Here is a 23,468-nt window from a genome sequence, read left to right as displayed (position 1 = left end):
AAAAAGTGCTCACATAGAGGTCTTTGGAAGACAGAGGAGCGGTTTGTATGTTTTAATCTGAAGGTAGCCGGGCAGCTGTGTCCTTGTAAACATTGTGACTATTCACCCATTTCTATCTAATGGATATGTCTGCCAGCCTCAAGCCTGGATCTGCCCTTAGCATTGGCACCAGCAGACAGCAGAGGGGCTGACCTGTGTAGGAGCCAGCAGACTAATCTGGCAATGAATCTTGGATCCGTGTCTCTGTGCAGTACATTTCTCCATTCCCTCAGCTCAGCTGGACAATGAAAGGCTTAATTCTAAGAGATGGCCACAAGTTTGAAGCTCACCCTGCTGGTTTAATTCCTGATTTTGGAGGAAAAAAAAGCGCTTTGTCTCATTACAGTTCATGTAAACCAGTGATGTTAATTTGTCTGCCCTGGAAGCTCAGAACAAGCAATAATGTTGCTACTGTGCTGAATTGCTGGACAGGGCACACAAAAAAGATTGTGGCCCAATTAGTGTGAGAGTTGTACCAAAACCGATTTTCCAGTGCCTGGAGATGCCTCCAATACAGCCTAAAATGCTGGATGTGCACCAATCTGACACCACGATATGTCATTTATTAGCTAATTTATGCTACAAAGAAACAATAACAACACGTGTCCCTGGCTACCCGATCAGTACATCCTGCAGGATTTGTACTGAACATGTGTAACTCTTCATCAGCACCGGAAAAAAACAATCACTGCATCTGAAATAAATCACAGCAGTAATTGCACATGTGCAATACCGATCTGGCAAGTGCAAGATGAGAGTGCAGTGTTGGCCAGAGCATTCAAAATGTGAGCAAAATGGCAATATTTAACACAGGAAAATCTGCCAAACTAGACAATAAAACAAAGTTATATGGCATTCATTCTCTGTATGCGTTTGTTCGTGTTCCACAAAGGGTTTAACCGGAGCCAGGACATACGACAACGATAGCAATCATATCTTATTCAAACAGGGTAAGTAGTAAACCGCTGTTGAAAAAGTTTTATTGCCGGTATTCGGCAATCAGAATCAGCCAATATGCAAGTTCAGGTGTCAGATTCGGCGTGAAGAAAAATAAATTGTATCGGAAAATCTGTAATTAGTGGTGGGGTCTTAAAGTGAACTGTGACAGTATGGACGTTCATGGTCCCCAGAGGATGATCGTTACATTATAATAATGACACCACGAGCTTCAGATCAAAATATTCTCTTGAACGTGGGCTCTGTCCCCTGAATTTGATTATTTGTGATACGCCAAATACAAACTCAATCCGGGATTCAAAAAACTATGTGAAACAGTTGAAATTGAGATTGCAGTTTCGTAATATAGGATCATCAGCTTTAGAAGCCCAGGTTGGTCCGTGGCTGTGGTGGGAAGCCAGTGAGGGATCAAATTCACCCCAATGCAAAAAGCAACCGGTTTGACGCTCTTTGCATTAAACCTGCACTAACGTTGGCCACTTGGGGTAAACGCAACACTGACAAATTATCATCTTATGAAGTTATTAGTGGCAAAATTGTTGCGGTTCAATATTTGAAGTTCTCTATTTCTGGCCATCTGGTGAGTGGTTTTGTTCTCCACCAACTACCAAGGGAAATATCAGGCTCATTATCTCTTAATGCTCCACTGTGTGCACCAGCTAGTCACTAACTTTGTCCATCTGCTGCTTGGGGCTGGTCAGGTAAATGTACAGTGGAGATATAAGAGCAGTTCTGCTCTAAACCGCAACGTTATGAGCCGTAAAACCAAAAAACAATGAGCTGAAAGACGCTATAAATCTCAGTAGAGCTGAGGGGAACCACAGAGGATCGTCACTATGAGCGAACCCTTTCACATGTCATGTGATCCGTTAATAAAAGAAAATATTGATTATGGCGGCTTTAATAAGTGCTCCTGGAGATGCTGCAGTGGCGTGACTTGGCAACAAGGAAACTCCAACCACTGACTGGATTTCCATAATGTTTTCTGTGGGTATTCACGGTCCACAGGGATATAACTAATGTTGGATGTTTCACATGAGAGATTTATGCACAGAAGATAGCAGAGTTTCTGACTGTTAAACTCTTGATTTGTATCATTTAGAATGTTTATCCCAAAGTTTTTATTTGATTTTTTTTAGACGTGACTGTTAAATGTTACAAAGAAAAACTTCAGATTTGAAACCGAGTTTTCAGGTAAAAATATCAAATCAAAATACTTTACATTTTTATTTCATATTGCAGCACCCAGGGGCATTATACTTAATGTTTTTGTCTCGTTTTTGTTATTTATTTATTTTAAGCAATATTCTTTTAGTGAGAAAAACATCCTTACGCCTTTGAGCACCAGGTTCTCTTCTGGGATTGTGTCTCTTCTCTCATCAGCACCGCTTTCTTTAACCTCTCTGTGGAATATGTTAGTGCGTGTGCAGACTGAATGCCAGTGGCCTGTAAACCTTCTTCTTCTGCATCAGCACAATAGTCGGCGAGTCCCACTGTTCTCTGAGAGGTGTTGATCTCAGTGATCCAACCAAGACATTGGCAGGAGATGGTGCTTTGGCCCAGCTTCCTGCTACACACTTTTACAGCCTCATATCCTGAACTAACAAAGCATTGTTTCAAAGAGGCTTGCTAATGATTTGCGGCACAGTAAAAATACCTGTGCTCATCTCAGCACGTCAGGAGATGGGCAGAGGTTGCCACTTGTGGCAGTTAATTACGGGTTTCCACCTCGAACTGTACGTTAAGAAATTGGAATTGATTCCTGGCTCAGTCAAAGGAAAACCCCCCCCTTCATCCTGGGATGTCACCTGACCTTTTTTCCAGGTAATTTCGCTGTTTCCCTGGTAACCCCTAAGGGGCTGAGTAATACCTGGAACACTTGGAATATTATTGTGTTGGGTTGCTGCCTCTGCAGCCTGTGGAGTTACAGAAAACAAAGATGCAGAGAGAGCGATGTATATCTCACTCGATTATTTAGCTCAGCAGCTACATTCATTTAGAATGATGTTCAGACAGTCACGTCGGAGGTGTCCGGTTATACTGTGCGTTAAATTTAATTAATGGACATCCTCCAGCCGATCTTAATTGAGTTTTCCCCCCGGCAATGGGACAATTAGCTGGAAAATGTTAAGCACACACTACTGCACAGCAGTGTGTTTGTTTATTAAGTAGATTTTATGTTTGAGCAGATTGATGGGAAGAGGAAAAGGAAGCTCACAGAATAAAACATAGCGGATTATGAGACAACGGGCCCCTGGGCACACGAACGGAAAAGGCCCCACCACCTCTACCGCGGCATAGGATCGAGACATGCAGACTGTAGGTGTTTAGCTTTGTCTTTTTGACCCTTTTTATGGTAATGTTGTGTCTCTCTATCGTCGTTTTGTGTCTCTTTGTGAGCATTTGCTTCTTTGTAGTTGTTTTGTGTCTCTTTATGGTCATTTAGTGTCTTCATTGTCTCTTCCACAGCTGTTGTGCATCTCTCTTCTTTAAGGTGATTTGTGTCTCTCTGTGTTCGTTTTTTGTGTCATTGTAGTTGTGTATTTGTCTTTGTGGTCATTTTGAGTCTCTTCCTGGTTTCTTTGAGTGACATGTTGTAGGTTAAAGGGCCCCTGACATTTTGGGCCCCTGGGTCTGTGCCAAGTAGGCCCATTCAGTAATCCGTCCATGAAAGCAGAGACAGAGAGCAGACAGAGTCAAAGAAGAGCAGAGGCCCATGTAGCTTTAGTTTTCTCGCGATTAATGATGTTGAATGGTCATTAACTGAATTGTCAGTTTAATATGAGTCTATTTGTTTGTATAAGTTCATAAATATAGCATCTTAAAAGTGATTCGTTAGAGAAAGGAGGTGAGTAGCCAAGGTGCATGGATGATCTGCGAGTGTGAAATGGAAAAGACGACAGTGCTGAAAAGATGTCAGCACTTGTCAGGACCTTGATGCCATCAAGGCAGCCTGAGGTTTGTACTTCCTCCCTCGCTTTCCATCTCGACACTCTTGTATTCCTGTCAGCCTCTTGGTTTGCCACAGACTTCCCGCCGAACATCTTGTTAAACGGAGACGGAGAGGCAGAAACAACAGTGGGATGTCCTAAACACTGATAAACAGCAGAAGAAGAGACGGGACTAAATGGATTTGACAGTAAACCGAGGCGGCGGCCGAAACATGTCGGCATGCCAGACGAGATGGATGCCGAGTCCACAAGTCCAGTGAGACGTCTTTTAAAAGTCATCTGTGATTCATGGAGAGAGAGTCGGTTCCCTGGAGATATCTGATTAGTACCCTGCTGTGGACACCGCTGGACAGCTTGTTGAGCACCGTCTCCTGCACACAGTACAAGTCTGTGTCTGCAGAGACGTTCGGCCTGTTTTTCTTCTTCATTTTATTATTCTTATACCGCTTGTGAATGTTACGGGCGTCGGTGTTTCTTCAGTCAATGCGTGAGTGTTGCAACAAAGACCACTGCTTGGAGCTTTTTCATAGCTGCAGACATGCATTCAGACAGACTTGTTCGAGCTTGTAAAATTATTTTGGATTTGAAAATGTAAAAAGAAAAAAAAATGCCATTACAAGGTTGTAAAGGTTGCTACAAAACCTTTTTTTTTTTATTCTTTAAACCTGCAATAGCTGATTTTTTTGACGGCAGATGCCTGCTGCGACTAAATCAACAACAAAAGAGCAGCGAGAGTGAACCAAAATAGTACAATTTCCCACTGGACAGCTAAATAATAAGCTGAAAGTCACTATAAAGCAGAGGGGAGCTTCAGATTAGGTTCATCACTAGAGGAGGCTTTTTCCACATCGTCACTTAATACATTATTAAAAAATATGGATTATAGCTGCTTTAAATGTTTCTTATTATTATTTGATGATAGCATTTTTCAATGGAATCAATTTAGTTTGTAGGAATTCATTCACCTTTGAAAACTGTTGACAGGCGACATGGAATTGTAAAAAAGGGTTTTGAATGTGCGTGATGTCACCCCAGTGAGTGCATGAGCCATAATGGAGCAAAGCATAAAGCAAGACAAGTTGTTTGGATTATGAGGTTGGTGAGCGTTTTTCATTGATGGGCACCATCTCAGGATCCAGTATTCAGTTCTTATAATACATATATGAATGCAACACATTGGCTAACTGTTCCCATTGTGTATCTACTTGCAACACATGGACATGCATGGACGCGGAGAATTCTCATTAAATTGCATTGGACGAAAACAAATCAGAAGTCTATGATAAAATGACTCTACTTCTCTCTTGATTTATTACCTCAGTAAACATTGTAAACATGAGTTTATGGTCTCAATCTCTAGTTTCAAGTCTTCTTCAATACAGCATGATGTTCATTTAGTACATTATGGTCCATTTAGAGTCAAACAGACCATAAAGCAGGGGATGCTTTAGGGCGGGGCTACACGGTGATTGAAAGGTTGCTACCATAACGTTGTCGGGTCTCGGAGTTGTCCGTGTTTTCGTCAACTTTAACCAATTCACAGTGTGTTTTCAGTTCATGAAAGTTAATGTAACATTTTTGGTTGCCCAACAATATCTTTTTCAGCATATACTTAGCTCCGCCCTCATTGTCATGTCAAGATGCAAAGTATTAGAACTATATGTCGCTTAGGTTTAACTGTATTGCTTAGCTCTGGGGTGTGAGGTAATTTGTCATCAAGTCAATTTCATTTATATTGCCCAAAATCACAAAGTTGCCTGAAGGGGCTTCACAATCTAGACAGCATTCAACACCCTCGGTCCCGAGACCCTCGCTTCAGAGACAGAGAGGAAGAGTGAGACAGGGAAAAACTAATGCATATCAATTTGAAATAGCACAAACCAAAGTAAGAGAACTCTCAGTCCCATTTCCCACATTTCCACTAGTCCATGCACTTTCAAGTAGCCATTGATAAGCGTGAAGTCGTTAAGCCTCTCTGTGCATTTCCTCAGCTGATATGAATGGTCTTATACTGTATATGTGGTAAAGAATGAATGCTGGTGTAGAGGAAAGCCCAGTGCATATTCACACAATCAGCAGCTGCGGGACTTTTGCCGGTAAATTGCATTTCTAAGTCATTGGGTAAAGCAGCGGAAAAAACAAAGCTTAAATAGCTCTTTAGGAACCACGAAAAAGTCATATGCTCAAGTATGTTTCTCTCTTCGGAGTGCTCTGTGAAGCAGTGAAGCAGTGAAAGAATGTGAAAAGAGGCTAAGCATTAACCATTAGGTAAAAACTGACTCACTAATCAGATAGTTGGTCTCGGGCTTGGAAAGGGACTTTGGTTCCAAGAACTGCCAGCTTGAAGATATTCAAAATATCTCTGAATGAGCTATTCAATCGTTCAACCAACCAAATAAGTTAATCAGGCTACACTTTTTAAATTAGAGCACGTTCATGTAATCCTCTTGAGTAATAAAAGATAAAGTATGTGGCAACTAAAAGGCATTACACGGGACAGTATAAATAAGAGGAGGGGGGTTATTGATAGCCTTATTTTTAATTACTTAGTTCAGTTAAGTTTAGGCAACAAAACTACTTGGTTAGGTTTAGGAAAAGATTGTCATTTGGGTTAAAATAACCACATTACGTTAGAGAAGTGTGCAAGTTACGTGACAAATAAATCAACGTTGACTTCTCGTTTCACACGGGAACTGAACAGCGGTCTCTGAAAGATGGCTGTTTGTTGGACCCATCCACCTCCCTCCCGCCCGGTGTGGGCTTGTGCGTTCTTTATACTTCCTCATTCATGATTACGAGGCGTACATACAAAATCATTTTGTGGAATATCTACGTATTAAGACGCATTGTTTTTACTAGCTAAAGCCACGAATGCTGGATGAGACCAGCCTGTATAAATTGAGCCATCTTCTGGGAAGACGGATAAATAGCACAAGCTGTTGCACATTCACACTGCATGGTTTTAAATGACATCATAGCGTGCAAAATTACCAAAAAAAAATCACCTGTAATGTCAAATCAAGACAAAAAATGTTTGCGTTCATTCGGCAGGACGTGAACAGTTTGGTCCTCTTGTTGAATGTTGCACTCATCAGTGAGAAGGCCTGATGTGTGTCAGTTTAGATGTTTGTCTCGTCCCTAAAGAAGATGTCAAATTAATTTTGATGAGGCTATTAACTCACCATCTACAACGGAGGTGCCATTAATCAGCCAATCAGTGTACGGCTGATTTTCAGGACACACAACTGTCAAGAAGTCGCTGAAGACTTTTTATGATATCGACTTACTTTCACAAAATGCTTAACATGGCAAAAACAAACTGTTAGGATCTAAAAAATGAATGAAATCCATGAGTGAGAACATTTCCATGTAACAATGTTGTTGTCTACATGGATTAACAGCATGTTGGAAATCAAAGCTTTGGTTTAATCAAATGAGGACGATGCCAGAAATGAGAGAAATCTGTTGCAAATGGCGCTGGGCATGAAGCAGAGCGGCTGGCTGGCAGCCACTCGGTGGCATAAATGCCTGCACGTGTTCAACTGAAAACTAAACATTGTCCTTTTCACCACTGCAGGTCAACAAGACAGAAGACAAGTCCCTGGAGGAACGAGGACGCATCATGATTTCTCTCAAGTACAACACCCAGAAGTCTTGCCTGGTGGTGGGCATCATACGCTGCGCTCACCTCGCCGCCATGGACGCCAACGGCTTCTCCGACCCCTACGTCAAAACGTCAGTATGCAGACTCGTGCAAAGAAACACACCCGAAACAGAAACCGGAGCCGTTACAGCAAAACCTATAGGAGCGTCAGCTGGTTTGCTTTCATACCACATTCTGATTTGTGATTCTGGTTTATCTTAAACTAAATGTCATAGTTTGCGCCATTATTTCTGTCTGCAATAAGACTGTGCTCTTTAAGTTAGGGCTGCAATGAAAGATTATTTATTTTAAAATGTAAAAAATCATCAGTGTTTCCAAAAGCAGTAAAAAATTATTTAAAATTTTTTTTTTCTGAAATAATTACTCAAACCAATTATTTGATTATCAAAAAAGTTGCTGACTTATTTAATTAATAGTTGACAACTAATGAATTAATAGATTAAAGTTTGCATTGTACTCTAAGTTATGTTGCTTTTAGCAGGATCCACAACCAATTTCATGATTCATGAATATTTCCCAAAACTGTTGCTCAAGGACAAAATCTGGCCTTTTGTTTGCACTAGAGGAAAAAATTCAGGAGGTCACGAATACCATTAAGATTCGGCCGCCGGGCTTCATGAATATTGAGATCATATTTCATAGCAAATTGCATTTTTAGTTGTCAAGATAATGGTCAAAGTGTCAAACTACCGTCACCATCCTGAAGCACTAAAATCTTAATTTATACACCGTGAAACAAGCACTTGTACATTAAAAGGAAGCACTTTACAGCTTACATGATATACACACACATGGGCTAAAGCCACCCGTCAGTGTCGATTGATTTCCCCCATTGCTCGTCATAACACTGATATTTTTAGTGGATGTACAAGGCGCTGCAGAAGAGCTGAGATGGATTAGCTGGCAGTGCTGATGTTTAAGCAGAAAAAGAGGTGCTACCTGTGATTATCAGCTGCACCAAAGACACGCAGCACAAGAGGCCATCCGCAGGGCTGCAATTTGGAGGAGAGTCCTATTTATCACACCTGAACATTTCCCAAGTCTTTCATCTGGCTGAGAAATGAAAGTGCAATTAATTTCCGACTCTGCCGTTGCACACCCCGAGAACAAAAGCGCGACTCGGAGGAGAGGGGGCTGGCAACAATTTTACAACAGTTTGAGGTTGAGAAAATCTCCCTGAAGCTTGAAGGACACACGGGCAGATAATGGATTTACCGACAAGCTCATGTGAGAGGGAATAAAATAAATGTATACTCTGTCAGATAGACATGGCTGCACGATTTCTCCCCTCTCTCACCGGCAGAGTCTATCTGACGCATCGGATCACAGCTGTCACCTGAACAGCAAATGGTTTTGTTCTATTGCGTTTATTCTTTAAATGCATGCGTCGTATGAATGTAGGATGCAGACATCAATTACTCGGTGGAGGAGTACAACCCTCTGTAATGGCTCTTCACTCAAGGACTGTCATCAAGCTTAGAGGTTAAGATATATTTAAATGTTCGGTTGCATCACGCAGCTGCCGAGCAAAAGCATTTTAATGCAAAACTGCAGCAATTTGGAGCGAAATACCATTTAGAACCATCGTATGGTGCAATGGCATTATTTGCATCCTAACTTTCACTTTCAGCTCGTTTGGCCTCGGGGTCGGTAGTTCTATTACATGACAACAATTAGGTTCTCTGCAACATTCTCATCAACAACAATTTGAGCGTCCACTCCCCCTGGGGTGAGTTTGTGAGCCACTTATATTCCCTTTAAGTCTCTGTGTTACCTCTGGACATTGAAGGCCGTGTAGGTCCAGTGAGCACGTAAACGGAAAGAGGGATGTGACGAGCGACTACGATTGCTCACTGGATTGAAGTATACCACCGTTAGAATTAGCTTTGCTCAAAACGGTTCTTTGTGAAATGGACAGAGGTAATACACAACATCCACTACTGGAGTTGTTCTGATATAGATACCCGTATCAGAAATGCCTCCGATACAGCCCAAAATACTGGACCGAGAACAGACGTGTCTATGAACCGATCGGATATAACGATGTGTTTTCACCAGCGACTCACAGACGGAAAACTGAAACCGACGAGTAACCACAACATACACTCAGTGGCCAGTTTATTAGGTTCTCCTAAATGAAGCCCAATCATTGCAACTGTCATGAAGGTTATTATGTTCAGGTTACATTATACATTCAGGGTTCAGCTAACTTTTTGAAAATGTTCTTGTTAATCAGTGTGCCATCAACATTCAGTCTAATTATGATACCAAATGTGTAATTTTATTATTTCCATATAAGCAATTTGCATAGCCACATTTAAAAACACACATTTCTCCCATGATAATTGTAATTATATATTAGACGAAAACAAAAAGGCTGCCATCTTTATGAAAACATCTACATCTGAGTTGATATCATTAACTCTACCAACCTTCCACCCGTCTCGTTCATCAGCAATAAACATGAATTCTGCAAAGAAGGCAACGAGCACCAGCCAATCAGAGGCAGAGTAGGGCGAGTCTCCACGCGGGGTTTAGTTCTGATACCGCTTCCAACTGCTCGAGTGTGTGAGGGCTCTCTCGCAGACATTTTGAGCCCTTTATGAACCCTTAACCCAGAAGTCCACATTTCTGCAGACTTTAGCCCAAAAGGAAGAACCCACAATTCATTGCAATGTGACGTTAAACACGGAGTTTCCAGTGAAAGCATGGAGACGTAAACAAAGAGGACGGTACATGTGTGTTCCGCCTGGAATATTACCATTACTCAGAAACATTGAGAATCAAAGACGGAACATAAAAACACTTGAAATCAGAAGATATTTATTAATTTATTCCTCAAACATTTCAATTTGTCATTGAAGCCGTTTTGACAAAAATCGAGTAAATGGATTATTTGACAACGACCTCTCATCTTGTGAGGAAAGAGCCTGGAAGACGTTCAAATCAGGGAGTACACGGTTAAGATGAATACCCTCCATTGTACATCGTATTTTTTGACGTTGTCATGGCAACGTGATATGTTGCAGCAAAGTGCTGTCCCATTCGTATTCACGCCGGTCTCTCACACTCGACCGCTCACCAGGTGACGTCAGTGAAGTCCCCGAGGGTTCAGGGTTTGAGGCCTTAGGGGGGGACGCTGGGATTGGGCCAATCAAACTGCCAATGGCTGTATAAAAGGTCATGTGGCATGCAGATGAGAGGGCTCTTCATCATCTCCAATAAATTATCTGGCACACTTATCGATTTCGTGCCATCAGTTTAGCTGCCGCGTTCAAAGGTTGCCTACGCCCGCATTTTACCGAGAGATGTTTCTTATGATTTGTCGATCCCATTTAGAGGTTTCAGGGTAGATGAGATATATTAGAAACACCTCTCAGTACATCAATACAACTCAACAGCACCACAACCTGCCTTCAGAGAGGCCGTGGATCCTCTGAACTAAACCTTATAACTTTGGTGAACGTAGGACTGTTAGTTTTAGCTCGGTGTACCTAATAAACTGGCGACTGAGTGTAGCACGCTTCATACCAGACACTACAAGCAGAAACATCATTTTCAGGCACTGATCAATTTTAAGATATTTGGCTATTTTGCTTCCACAACACGTCTTCTTTCAGACTAAAGTAAAGATTTATTTCACTACTTGTCTCCTAAATTCACCAAAAGTTAGCATTACATAATGCCTCATTTGCATATTTAAACATTTCAGAAAAAATTATGTGAGTGATGAACTGAAGTTTCATGGTGATATCTGTGAGGTCATGTTGTGACCCTATTCACCTGTAGAGTCTTCTTAATGTGAGTGATGAAGTGGTGAAGTTTCATGGTGATATCTATGAGTTCATGTTGTGACTATTCACCTGTAGTCTTCTTAATGTGAGTGATGAAGTGGTGAAGTTTCATGGTGATATCTGTGAGTTCATGTGTTCACCTGTAGAGTCTCTAAACGTCTGTAATGTAACTAAACGTCTCTTTAAAGGACGTTTCCTCTCAATGAGTTTGTTCTCAGACTCTGATGATAAATCTCCACTTCAGCAGCTCTTACATTCACCAAACTTCACTCGTTCATTCCTCTCTGTGTGCTGAAGGTTCACACAGAGGGGTTTGTTCACATTGAGCTTTCTGTTATCGCTCTTTTGCTGCTTCATCTGTCAAAGCACTTAGTAAACTATATAAATAAAGTTATATATAGACTATTCATAGCCCGAATTATACAACATTTTATGAATAAAAACATGGTGAAAATGACAGTATTCTCTGATTTACAGTCAAACAAAGAGATATCCTAAATTCCCTCAGTAAAACCCTTTGACTCTAACATGTCAACAAAACAAAACAGAAATATCAAACGCGGCTCTTCTACAACGTTCTGATTTATTCTGGAAATGTATGAAAATTGGCACATATTTAATCAGATAATGACTCACGTTGAAACTGTTAAGATTATTAAACCTCACCAGAGAAAGCTTATAAAAACTAATATTGACAACCTGAGATGTCTGTGTTGTTGTTGAGCGGCGAGGAGTCTTCAACGCTGTATTCTCATCATTAAAGACACGTAAATGAAAACGAATGTGTTGGACATCAATCTTAGGAGGTGATGGCATCCACCAATTAAAAAAATGTCTGTAATAAAAACACAGATGAGTCTATCAGATAATGTAAGTGGTGTAATGTGGTGATGTGAAGCAGCTGTGTGGTTGGATGTGGGGCAGTGCCACAGCGCCCTCTGCAGGACAGAACGCAATAACAGCTGAATGACGCTTCCATGAGGATTTACATGGTCCATGAGGGTTTCAAATGATACCCGATGAAGGCATTTAATAGGTGGATCTGCAGGCATCTGTGGTCTTCTCTCCGCAGTAAAAGCTTGGAGGTATTAAGTCTTCGCTCTGCTCTCCTGCAGGTACCTGAAGCCCGACGAGAACAAAAAGTCAAAGCACAAGACTGCTGTGAAAAAGAAGACGCTCAATCCAGAGTTCAACGAGGTAGGAATCCGCCGCTTTGGCGCTAAAACCTTGAAGCTCCAATTTTAGTTTCCCTTTTTTCTTGTTCTTATTTTTTTTTGTTTATCCGATGCTTTCATGTGCTGAGCAACCTCCATAACCACAGAAGCCATTGTGAGAGTCAGATGAGGCTGTCAAATTGAAAAAACAGCCGTATTTTTCTTTCATCGCTTTGTGAGAGCAGCAGAAGTGAGGGCGTTTGTGGATGTAGGTAGAACATGCATGTAGCTCAGGTGTCTCTTATCAGCATTGATACTTTAACCTTTCATCTTCCATCATCTACTAGTGAGACGCTGACGCAACGGCCTTGTGAACATTTTCATAACAGCGCCAGAAAAGAAAACTTGATATGAGACGTCTTCTATTCATCATTTGAATCAGAATCTGATGAGTTTTCTGTTAAACTCTTACTGAATGATACCTGAACTTTTACTCTGCTGCTTATTTAGTCATGAATATTTAATCTTATAGAGATAAAAAAAAAACTAAAAAAAAAACGTAGTGTCGGTCATCGTAACAAATCCATCAGAAAAAGAGAATTAGCACCAACTGTGCAGTTCCTCTCAGCTCTATGGAGCGTTATTTCACATAGACCGTACATAAGTCACGGAAGTTACCATATTTCTGGTAGTGACCCGTCAATCACGGTGTAGCCCCGCCCTAAAGCATCCCCTGCTTTATGGTCTGTTTGACTCTAAATGGACCATAATGTACTAAATGAACATCATGCTGTATTGAAGAAGACTTGAAACTAGAGATTGAGACCATAAACTCATGTTTATAATGTTTACTGAGGTAATAAATCAAGAGAGAAATAGAGTCATTTTCTCATAGACTTCTATACAACCAGAGGAGTCGCCCCCTGGTGGACACTAGAGAGAATGCAGCTTTAAGACGGAGGTTGCTCCTTGGTTTTTCAGCTTTTTTCAGCTCATTATTGGCATTTTCACGGCATTAAATTCATTTTAGTTCACGCTCCGCGGCCCAGTAAAATTTAGACAGTGCAGGTAGTCTGGCTGTACTGGGGCTCGTTGGGGGGGGAGGGCTCGTCGACCAGTAATCAGACCTTATTTTCATCAGTCAACTCTTTCGTAACCAAAGTGACTGAATGTAAATATTGTTGACATCTGAAATGAACTCCCCGAGGACCCAGACATGTTCTGGAGGTCCTTCAGAGTGTCGTGCCACAGGGCAGCTCGTTTCTGAAGGACCCGCCCGTACACGAGCGGACGGCCACGGCCAAACGCTGACGCGGGCCAGCGGCTTGACATTTACCTCTGACATTATTTGCGTCCATATCCCTCCATCCCCTCTTGGCCTTTCTGTCAGAGACGAGCAACGGTATCGAGGCATTGATTTCCACTAAGCAGCGGCCCTGATTTAACTACAGATATAAATGCTGAATGAATTCCCTTCCTTCACACGGTGCAAACTGATATCAGAAAACGCTTGTTTGGCTTCATTGACGGGGGACTTCATTGATTATGCTCCTGTTACAGATGAGTAACATGATACAGATACTTTATTTTACAATTTTAAGAATACAGATCATCTTTGTGCCACCAAGAACAGTCCAGTATTTTACAGAAATACTTTAATAACATAACTTTCCTGTGTGTTGTTTTTACATGTTTGGAGGAGGTTACTCGTGCATGTTGCTGTATTTTTGTATCTACGTTTCATTCAGGTCATTCTCTCACATGGTTGATGGTGAAGTGTGCAACTGGGTGCTCAGTTCTGATGTCTCATTGGCTTCCATAGTCATGTGATGCTTGCCAGCTCAGGGCTGTTTTGGCACAAAGATTATGTAAAAGTGGTAAAAAACGTTTGGAAGCGATGCATTTTTTTGTAATTTTATTAGATATTTTTTTAGGGAATCAATACCACGAGTACAGTATTGATCTGCCCATCACTAACTGCCATTTTCACATTTTACATTTAATTTCCCTGTGCTCTAATCAAGACACTTGTAGTATATTGAATGAGTCTACGACGGTGAATGATTCCCCGAGAGTGAGAAAAAGCAACAACTTCCCCGACATTAAACTGAATATTATTTCAAAACAAAACCAATTCAAGCTCAATGAGGCAATCATTCACAAAAGTATGTGAATCACTTTCACCAGAAGATGAAACATGTAGATTGCATTCAGGTCTGTAATAATACAACAAACCCAACACGACACAGAAGAGTTCTGTTGTGAAGGTTGCAAAGCAGATCGGATTCTTATCGAATGTCCAGGACTTTTAAACTCACATTCTAGGCTTCGTACTTTGTGATGATCTGAAAATATGTAATTATATGTGATCGCACTGGAGAGAGGAGCTCTTATTCTTCTGCTGTTTTTCTGTAGGAGTTCTGTTACGACATCAAATATGCAGACCTCACCAAAAAGACCTTGGAGGTGACCGTGTGGGACTACGACATCGGGAAGTCCAACGATTTCATAGGTAAGCACGGGCAAACCGCACCAGCTCTGCTTTCATCGGAGATAACGATGAGCTGAAACAGCTCGATAGATATTCCTCAGCATCAGCAGCACCACTGGCTGTCTGGACTATATTTGGACTGTGGAGGAGTGACTTAGAGATGCCGTATACAGATGTGTTAGCTACCTGTCAATCACAGTAAGCCCGCCCTAAAGCATACCCTGCTTTATTCATTTATTTATTACTGAATGAACATCATGCTGTATTGAAGACTTGAAACTAGAGATTGAGACCATAAACTCATGTTTACAATGTTTACTGAGGTAATAAATCAAGAGAGAAGTAGAGTCATTTTATCATAGACTTCTATACAACCAGAGGAGTCGCCCCCTGGTGGACACTAGAGAGAATGCAGCTTTAAGACACTTCAGGATTGGCTTCGCTTTTTAGAATGGGAGGTTGTCGCTTGTGTTGGACAGAAGCATGCACCCAATGCATCCTGGTACATGTGGGCAATGCCAACACGTCTCCAATTAGCAGGAGAAATCAGCTTTCTGGGTCAATATAGCAGCACTGAGGAGGTCATTGCTTCAGTTGACTACAGTTATCAACACTGATCGGACATCCACATAAAAGGGGGTGAACTTTCTCTTTAAGAATCAATTAACGTCGCAGTAAGGACACATTTCATGCTCTCATCCCTCAGTGACCTTGCCTGTATATCAAATTAAAATAGCACTTTGTTTTATTCATTCAGCTTCACAGGAACCAGACTTCCAGCACTAAGCAGCAGTAAAACTGTTGACTTATTGTCTATATCTCTTTATTTTAAACAAACACTTAAAAGCATGTTTCACTGCAAATGCTTAGAGATGTTTGTTAAACACTTATTCACACATTTATTCAAAAACAAACCCACACCAGCCATAATACCATGAAATGGACTTGGTAATATTTCACTGTGCCAACTAGAGATCTCTTTAAAGTTAAACCAAGATGGATGCCCTCGGTCGGCAACACAGCAGACATCATCAGAACAGCCACTGAAAGGACCTGGAGGGGAGCTCGTCCGGTCTACTTTAGTGAATGATGTATTAACCGTTAATAAATCCCTAGTTATAAAGAGTGTGTCTCATTACAGATAACATATTTAGAACTTTGTTACGTTACTATAATGCTGCTTTTACATTTTCACGTTCTAATAATGTGACAAATTGATGTAAATCTTCGCTGAGAACTCAGCGTACGACTGATTCTCTCCTTGTGCCTTCTTTCAGGTGGAGTATCTCTGGGTATCAATGCAAACGGAGAGAGGCTCAAACACTGGTTTGACTGCCTTAAAAACAAGGACAAGAAAATTGAGCGCTGGCACACGTTGACCAATGAATTACCTGGTTCATTAAATGACTGAAGACCCCCATCCTGTCCCCCCCCCACCACCACCAGATAGGACTTCCTGCCTTCATTTTCCTCACCCGTCTTCTTCTCTGGATTCTCCTCGACCTGTGACACCTCTTTGGGAATATATTTCCCCTCAACAGGGCTCGGTTAAAAAAATATCCTTACGTTTGTGTTCTTATGTACAATAGAGGTTGCACGGCTACTCATTTCTTTTCAACAGAAATTCAATGAACAAAATGAATCACGGGGATTGCAGTGTCGAATTTGTAAGCTTCGTAATTCTAAATTTGATCAGTGAAGAAAAAAAAGGAGCAAATGCTTTCTATTCGATGAGATCTTTTAACAGCAGCTAAGTGATTTACCAATGATTCACCGGCCCCTGAAACAGCACAAACAAAGAGTGGAGAATCCAACAAAGGATGTAGCAACATTTTATACTGTTGGGAGTATGCAGAACTGTTTAGTGGAGTGGTTCTCATTTCGAAGATGTTGCACTTTAATACAATTGTCAAGCTGTTGGGTAGCGAAGGTCCTGTCGTCGTTCACCCCCATGTAAGTTCTGTAAACTCTGACCAACGGGCCGACTACAAGCAGTTTGTTCTAGAGATATGGAGCATTTATTTTTTAGTTTGACTCATTTGCCTGGTGACGACAAGGTCCTAACCTCAAGGTAATTCCTCAGTATACTTCAAACTAATGTGATCGTGCAACGTGCTGTCCGACAGACACCGCCCTCCAGGAAAACCAACTCAAGTTTCAGTAAATGTCCACATACTACATGTTATGTTCGGCTGCGGTTATTACAGTAAGACGCTTGTCCATTGAGAGCAAAGAAAGTAGTAAAGACTTTAGGGAAGTCCACAGAGGGAGATGGTCAGGGTGGTCGGATGGGTCAAAAGATTCGACTTCGACCTTTTCTACCAACTATTAACGTTATTTAATTCAACCATGATCATTCCATAACTGTTGTGCCTAAACCAAGCCAAACCTTAACCATAGCGACATCGCATTTCTACCCATTCTGAATGTCCACAGTTGGAGGAAAGCATGCAGTCATATCTTCCTCCTGGCTTCATCCCACTGCCTCCGCCAATCCATCTCCAATAACTCTTGTCTTTTGTCTTTGTCGCCTCAATGCAATGAATCATTCAAGTGGGGAAACACTTTCAAACTGTCTCTCCTGGTGGGGTTGTACATGGTATTACAATCAAAATGTTAAAAAAAAAAAAAAAAGTACAGCAAGGAGAGCTTGAGAGAGAAGTTTAAATGCTGCCTCTGGCTTTCAGAGCCGCGTTAGAAAACATCCAATGAGCTGCTGGTGGGGGAAGGGATTGGTGGTGAGACGATTAATTACAGGTTTACTTCCGCGACATAGATCCATGAATTTAAAGGCGTATTACACGGACACACTGCACGGCGGCAGCGTCACAGGCATTCACAAGACAATCGTGAGGCAAACAGATGAAATACGGCTTGAACCAGACTGTATGTAAGAAATGGACGTAGTCGTTGTGAGTTTGAGAACTGCGGTTTTAAAAGCCTAGAGTTCTGCATTTTGACTGTGGCCATCTTGGAATTTCAGCCAGTGAACGCAAGTGAATATATTTGGATTGAGGAGGAGTGACGTAGAGACGCTGTATACGTCTCTGGTAGAGACCTGTCAATCACTGTGTAGCCCCGCCCTAAAGCATCCCCTGCTTTATGGTCTGTTTGACTCTAAATGGACCATAATGTACTAAATGAACATCATGCTGTATTGAAGAAGACTTGAAACTAGATATTGAGACCATAAACTCATGTTTACAATGTTTACTGAGGTAATAAATCAAGAGAGAAGTAGAGTCATTTTCTCATAGACTTATATACAACCAGAGGATTCGCCCCCTGGTGGACACTAGAGAGAATGCAGGTTTAAGGTACTCACTTTTCCGAACCGGTGGTTGCCGCCTGGGTCTTTTTTTGTTGGACAACAATTTTTTGGCAACATGACGCTGCCTCAACGGCATGGCCTCCCTTGCTGTTGTCTGTCTGAACGCGGCCTATAGTGGGTATTGTTGTGTGGGGGTCTCAGCCAGACACTGTAACACCATCAGCACCTTGTTTGAAGTATACTGAGGCCTCAGAAAATCAACTTTGCCTCCCCAAGCCTACTTACAGCAAGTATATGTAGGTGTCTTAGCGCCACCTACTTGGATTACTCACTGATTTTTCAGTGCAACCTCTGATCTATAGAGCTGCCTGGTTGTGTGGTAATCCTGATGTCAAGGCTCCACAAGTGGTTCGTCCATTCAGTCATCCCACCCGTACCTCAAAATAGCAGGTTTCTTATTTACAGTGCTAAAGCGACAGGTGTCTAAATAAGATGCATTTAGAAATTCAAGTAAAATTGGAGATCAGTCATGGGTACAAGGCCACACTGCTGTTTTCGGCTCGGGAATGCTCTATAGGCCCTTTTACAGCTTGTAAACAGTGTTTGCAGGTAGTTTGACAATGGAGGTACGCTGGAGTGTAACAGCTTGTCAAGCTATGCAAGGTGATTAACCACCAAAGATGGAGAATGCAACATAAACAAATGGAATTTTCAGATCCATGTGCTATCAGTGAGTGAGTAGAAGACATTGGTGGTCAGATATAAAGATGTATTTGAATGAGAAACCTAGCGTGTAATGTCACCAGATGACAACTCTGTTATCTGTGTTCATGTACAGAACGTCAAACACCATAACAGAGACTTAGAGGTTTAAAATGGCCGCTACAAACAGTCCCGTGGTAGTCGACACGTTTAACAGCTTGCAGCTATAGACGTTGTCAGTGTTTCAGTTTAACTAGTGACCGTGTTAGCTGGTGACTCTCAGATGAAAGCGTCGCGGATGTACGTAGTGACGGCAGCTGTTGATAACACCAACAGAACATGTCGGAGTCCTCGTTAACTCGTAAATCAGTTTTAAATACAGACTCATCTGTGTTTATTGTTATTACTACGAGCAACCACGGTCACTAGTTAAACTGAAACACCTTTCGCTCTGAACCGCTCGTGATCCTGTCTGAATTCTATAGAACTGTTGGAATATTGATTCTGACAACCGAACATGCAAAAACCAGAAATGTTGATGCTGGTAACAGTTTTAATTCTATGTTTAAATCATATTAACTCGTCTCGTTGACGAGCAAAACAACACTTCTGCTGCCAACATGCACACGCATATTTTAGACGACGTCGGTGGTCAAAGGGTCAAGAACAGCGGTTCAGACTTTAGGTTCAAGATGTGTCGATAAGTGCAATAAGAGCATAATCGTGTAATAGCTGCACCGAATCTGTGATTAGTCAGGTAATCTGATTCAGTTGATTTGTGATTTTGAATTTCAGCACCGAGGTGGAAACATTGACGGTCACACAGCCTCACTTCTGTGTGGAAGGTAGAGAGTCTACTCGACGGAGAGCCGCTGTAATCAACAACAAAGTGAAGTTCAGCGGCTGAAAGAAATAATCACTTGTCGAACCACAACAACACCACATGATTGGGCAGCTCTATGGTGTGTGTGTGTGTGTGTGTGTGTGTGTGTGTGTGTGTGTAGCTTATCGTTTACACTCGTGTAAAATGAGTTTCCACAACAACAACATAAAAAAAACTCGCTGGCAGCATCTTCACCTGTAATGTGGCTGAAAATGTACCCGCTGTTTGTCAAAAGGGCAGAATTTTAACAACGGAAAGTTTACGTCAAATATTACAAAAAAAACTACAATAATAATATCAAAAGCATGTATTGTTTACAACAGCCCATTGTTGCTGAAGTTTGCTGCTGAGGGGGCGAACACGCCCCTTTGCTAAAGTCACTGCGATTGTTCAGTCGTGCGATGCAAGCGTCGCTGAGACGGGCGAGAATTTTTAATATACTAGCCGTGTATGTATATTGTTACTATGATGTTTTTTTTGTTTTTCTAATGTAAGCAGCTCCACTATAAATGTATCAAACAGAATGTAAATGTTTAACCCCTTCTATTCAGTAAATCCTCTGAGAATGTGCAGCTTAGTTCTCCGTGTCGATATCGTTCACATGTCAAATCTCCAGCTCTGTATCTGAGCACACGCATATCTGGGATAGAGACGGTTGAACGCCCGGGAGCGAACGACCAGCTTTACTAAAGTCAGACACGAAGATAACAATTGTTTTACTTTAAGTCCTTCTAGCCTGTTAAATTATTCATGTTTTTCTCTTTCTTTTAATATTTTATGTTGAAGTTTGGTACCCTTAGTGCAGCCCTGGAAACTCACCAGGACTGAAAAACTCCCAACTTGCGTTGCCCTCATGGACCAGTAGGCTGGGATGCATGCCATGTACTTGTGATTTTATGAGTTTGATGACCCTTTTTTTTCTGCATGCCCCCACGCACCCGCCTTCCTTGTAAAGTCCCACCGTGCACTGACTGGTAACAAGGAACACGGCCTACAGAACAGTCCTCGCGTATCGTTCAGGATTCCCGTCAGGCTTGCAATCCAGCTAACAGCTTTTTGTCATCACCTTCGCGTCACTGGCCACTTTGTTTTTAGGGAGCATGTAGATTGCCGTCAGTGTGACCGCTCTTATAATCGCATCGTTTCAACTCACTAATTTCAGCTGGAGGATCGCGACGAACAGCCCTAATGTCCATCTCTTATACTATTTGACCCTCTTAACCCCTTGTTCTATTGTTGACACCATTACAATGCTTTCACACTACATTCTGCTCATCCTGGAGAAAATTTGATTTAGACAAACGTCATCGCACCTTCAGCACTGAGGAATGAAATGTTTAATGCATCACATGGGCCCTCGCTCCTCCGTTTCTTTAAAGCTTTCACAGCCTCTTCAGCCACATTGATTTGTGATGCACAAACCGGCTCTGAAACCTTGTTGGCATCTCAATATAATCCTTGACACACCGGTGATCCCCCTCTCTCTCCCCGATGAATATGTAATGAATACAACCGACGTGTGATTTTCATTTTGTAATCTGTCTGCCTTTGTATGCAAGCTCAATATTATGAAAAGAAATGTAAAAAATGAAACTGCATGCGTATGTTCTTGGTTTTGTCATGACATGACTTTGCCTAATGTTTGATACTGTTTTCTGTATTAAAAAAAACTAAATACACGACTGTGGATGCTCTAAGATTACGCTATAAGTCAGTCTTTCTTCTGGACAACATTTTGTACCTTTGAACACTATCGCATTGCCTGTTTGGCTGCTGTATTGACTGTCTGGAAGCGTGACTTGATGTGAATTAAAATCTCTCCTTTGTTGTTTTGTTTCCTGTGTGACATTCACATTGTCCATCATTATATTTCAGTGCCAAATGAACAGGTTGTCTTTCCTCATTTTTATTTCTGTCATTTTGTTGAACGCTCTCCAAAGAATAACTTTAAAAATGACTAGATGATATCTTAATGAATAGTTGTACTTTAGCAGCGTTTAAGCATAATGCAGTGGACAAACAAATGTGCATATTCCCATAATGTCACACAATCAATGCAACATTTGAAATCAACATGACTGATGAGTAATCCAGTGATTTGTTATTGCACTACCAGCAACATGGCAGCTGTTTTCAGCAAAAACAACAACAACTAAATGTTTGTCCTGCTCAGCACCAAACAGACAAATTTAGTGTTTACTAGTAAACATAATGGAGCACTTAACAGCTACAGAGCCAGACATTTCCCTCAGGAACGAGTTCAGAGCAGAACGGAGCTAAAAGGAAAGTGAATATTGGACTTAAATTCATCAGGCGGCCAGGGGAACAATCCAGATGATTGATAAAGTTGCTCTGTGTGTATACAGGCAATTAGCTTTTAGCCATTAGCCGTGAGTCTCGGAGTTTCTTCCCCCCTGGTGGCCAAGAAATCCATGAAAAACAATTACCTTGTTAATTTACTTACTTATTGATTATCACGATCACGCTTGGTTTTTTATATTGATGAGGACAGGCTTTGGAGGGAGGAAAACAGAAGCACTGTAAAGAGACATGTTTCATCATTTCATTGAGTTCCAAAGATCCAAGGCCCGACATAAAATGCTCATTTATAACATCTCTGCAATTAATTGCAAGACGAGACATCTGTGAAGAACATAATATTATAGAATCATTCTTGGCCCATTTGAAGGATATCTCTTAGGGATGGATACAGAACTGTGGAGGATTCCCATTTACTTCCCTGTCAGGAGTAAGACTGAGGATATTTGGAACTTGTGATTTATGTCTTTGAGCACAACAGAAATGAGAAAATTTGAGCTCTCGGTCATCCATCTAACAAATGGGAAAATGCATGAAATGATGAACGAGTGGCTCTTTAAAACCTGCAGCTGAAGTCTGATGACTCCGCCTCTGCAGGTGAAGAGGACAAAGAGAAAAGTGAAGCCATCAAAGCCGGATGCAACAACAAAAATAAGTCAAAAAGAAGTTCAGTTTCTTGATAAAGCCCTAAACAAGTATAATATTTCTGCTTTGATGAATATGACTAATATACATCATCAGGGGTGTTTCAGAAGTGTTTCAGAGTAACATTTATATGAAATATAAGGTGAGCTGTGGAGGTATCATAGTATATTGTATACCAATAAAGCAGGACAATGGTTTTCATGCATGAACCTCTAAAGAATGTTTTCTTAACTGCACGTAAAAAGGGATTCATGAGAATGTGTTGCATTCAACAATTTTCTTTTCTGTAGGAAGTGTACAGTGTGAGTGGTCCAGATGAGTCAAGTGTTGTAATAGCATGAATTGGGTTTGACTGGAAAGCTGAGTCTCTTGTGGATCCATTGAGCCCAACTGTATTCATGTGCAATGATGTTCGTCCCCATAGTGGTCATTTCAAATAGTGGAACCGTATAAAATGACCTGTCTGGATAATCACGGCCTCATGAAACGTTACGACCACACACTACAGACATTGGGCCTTCAGAGGATATCATGGCGTGTACAGGTACAGTATATTGATAATAAAAAACACAACTTATGAGACACAAGTGAGCATGTG

General features: G+C 41.3%; 1 protein-coding gene across 1 annotated transcript in view; it reads left to right on the top strand.

Annotated features, from left to right (window-relative positions):
- Positions 1 to 16,461, top strand: part of doc2b (double C2-like domains, beta) — a 100,360-nt gene extending 83,899 nt beyond the window's left edge. Inside the window, exons 6-9 of the mRNA XM_076102314.1 lie at positions 7,525 to 7,682; positions 12,521 to 12,602; positions 14,975 to 15,071; positions 16,328 to 16,461. Coding sequence (XP_075958429.1) covers positions 7,525 to 7,682; positions 12,521 to 12,602; positions 14,975 to 15,071; positions 16,328 to 16,461 — 471 coding nt within the window. The remainder of the gene's footprint in view (positions 1 to 7,524; positions 7,683 to 12,520; positions 12,603 to 14,974; positions 15,072 to 16,327) is intronic.
- Positions 16,462 to 23,468: the final 7,007 nt, after the last annotated feature.

This window comes from Anarhichas minor, unplaced genomic scaffold, assembly GCF_050575085.1.
Source record: "Anarhichas minor isolate MPS153535 unplaced genomic scaffold, ASM5057508v1 ptg000027l, whole genome shotgun sequence".
Classification (NCBI taxonomy): Eukaryota; Metazoa; Chordata; class Actinopteri; order Perciformes; family Anarhichadidae; genus Anarhichas; species Anarhichas minor.
Note: the sequence above shows the minus strand (reverse complement) of the source record. Positions and strands in the feature narration are given on the sequence as shown.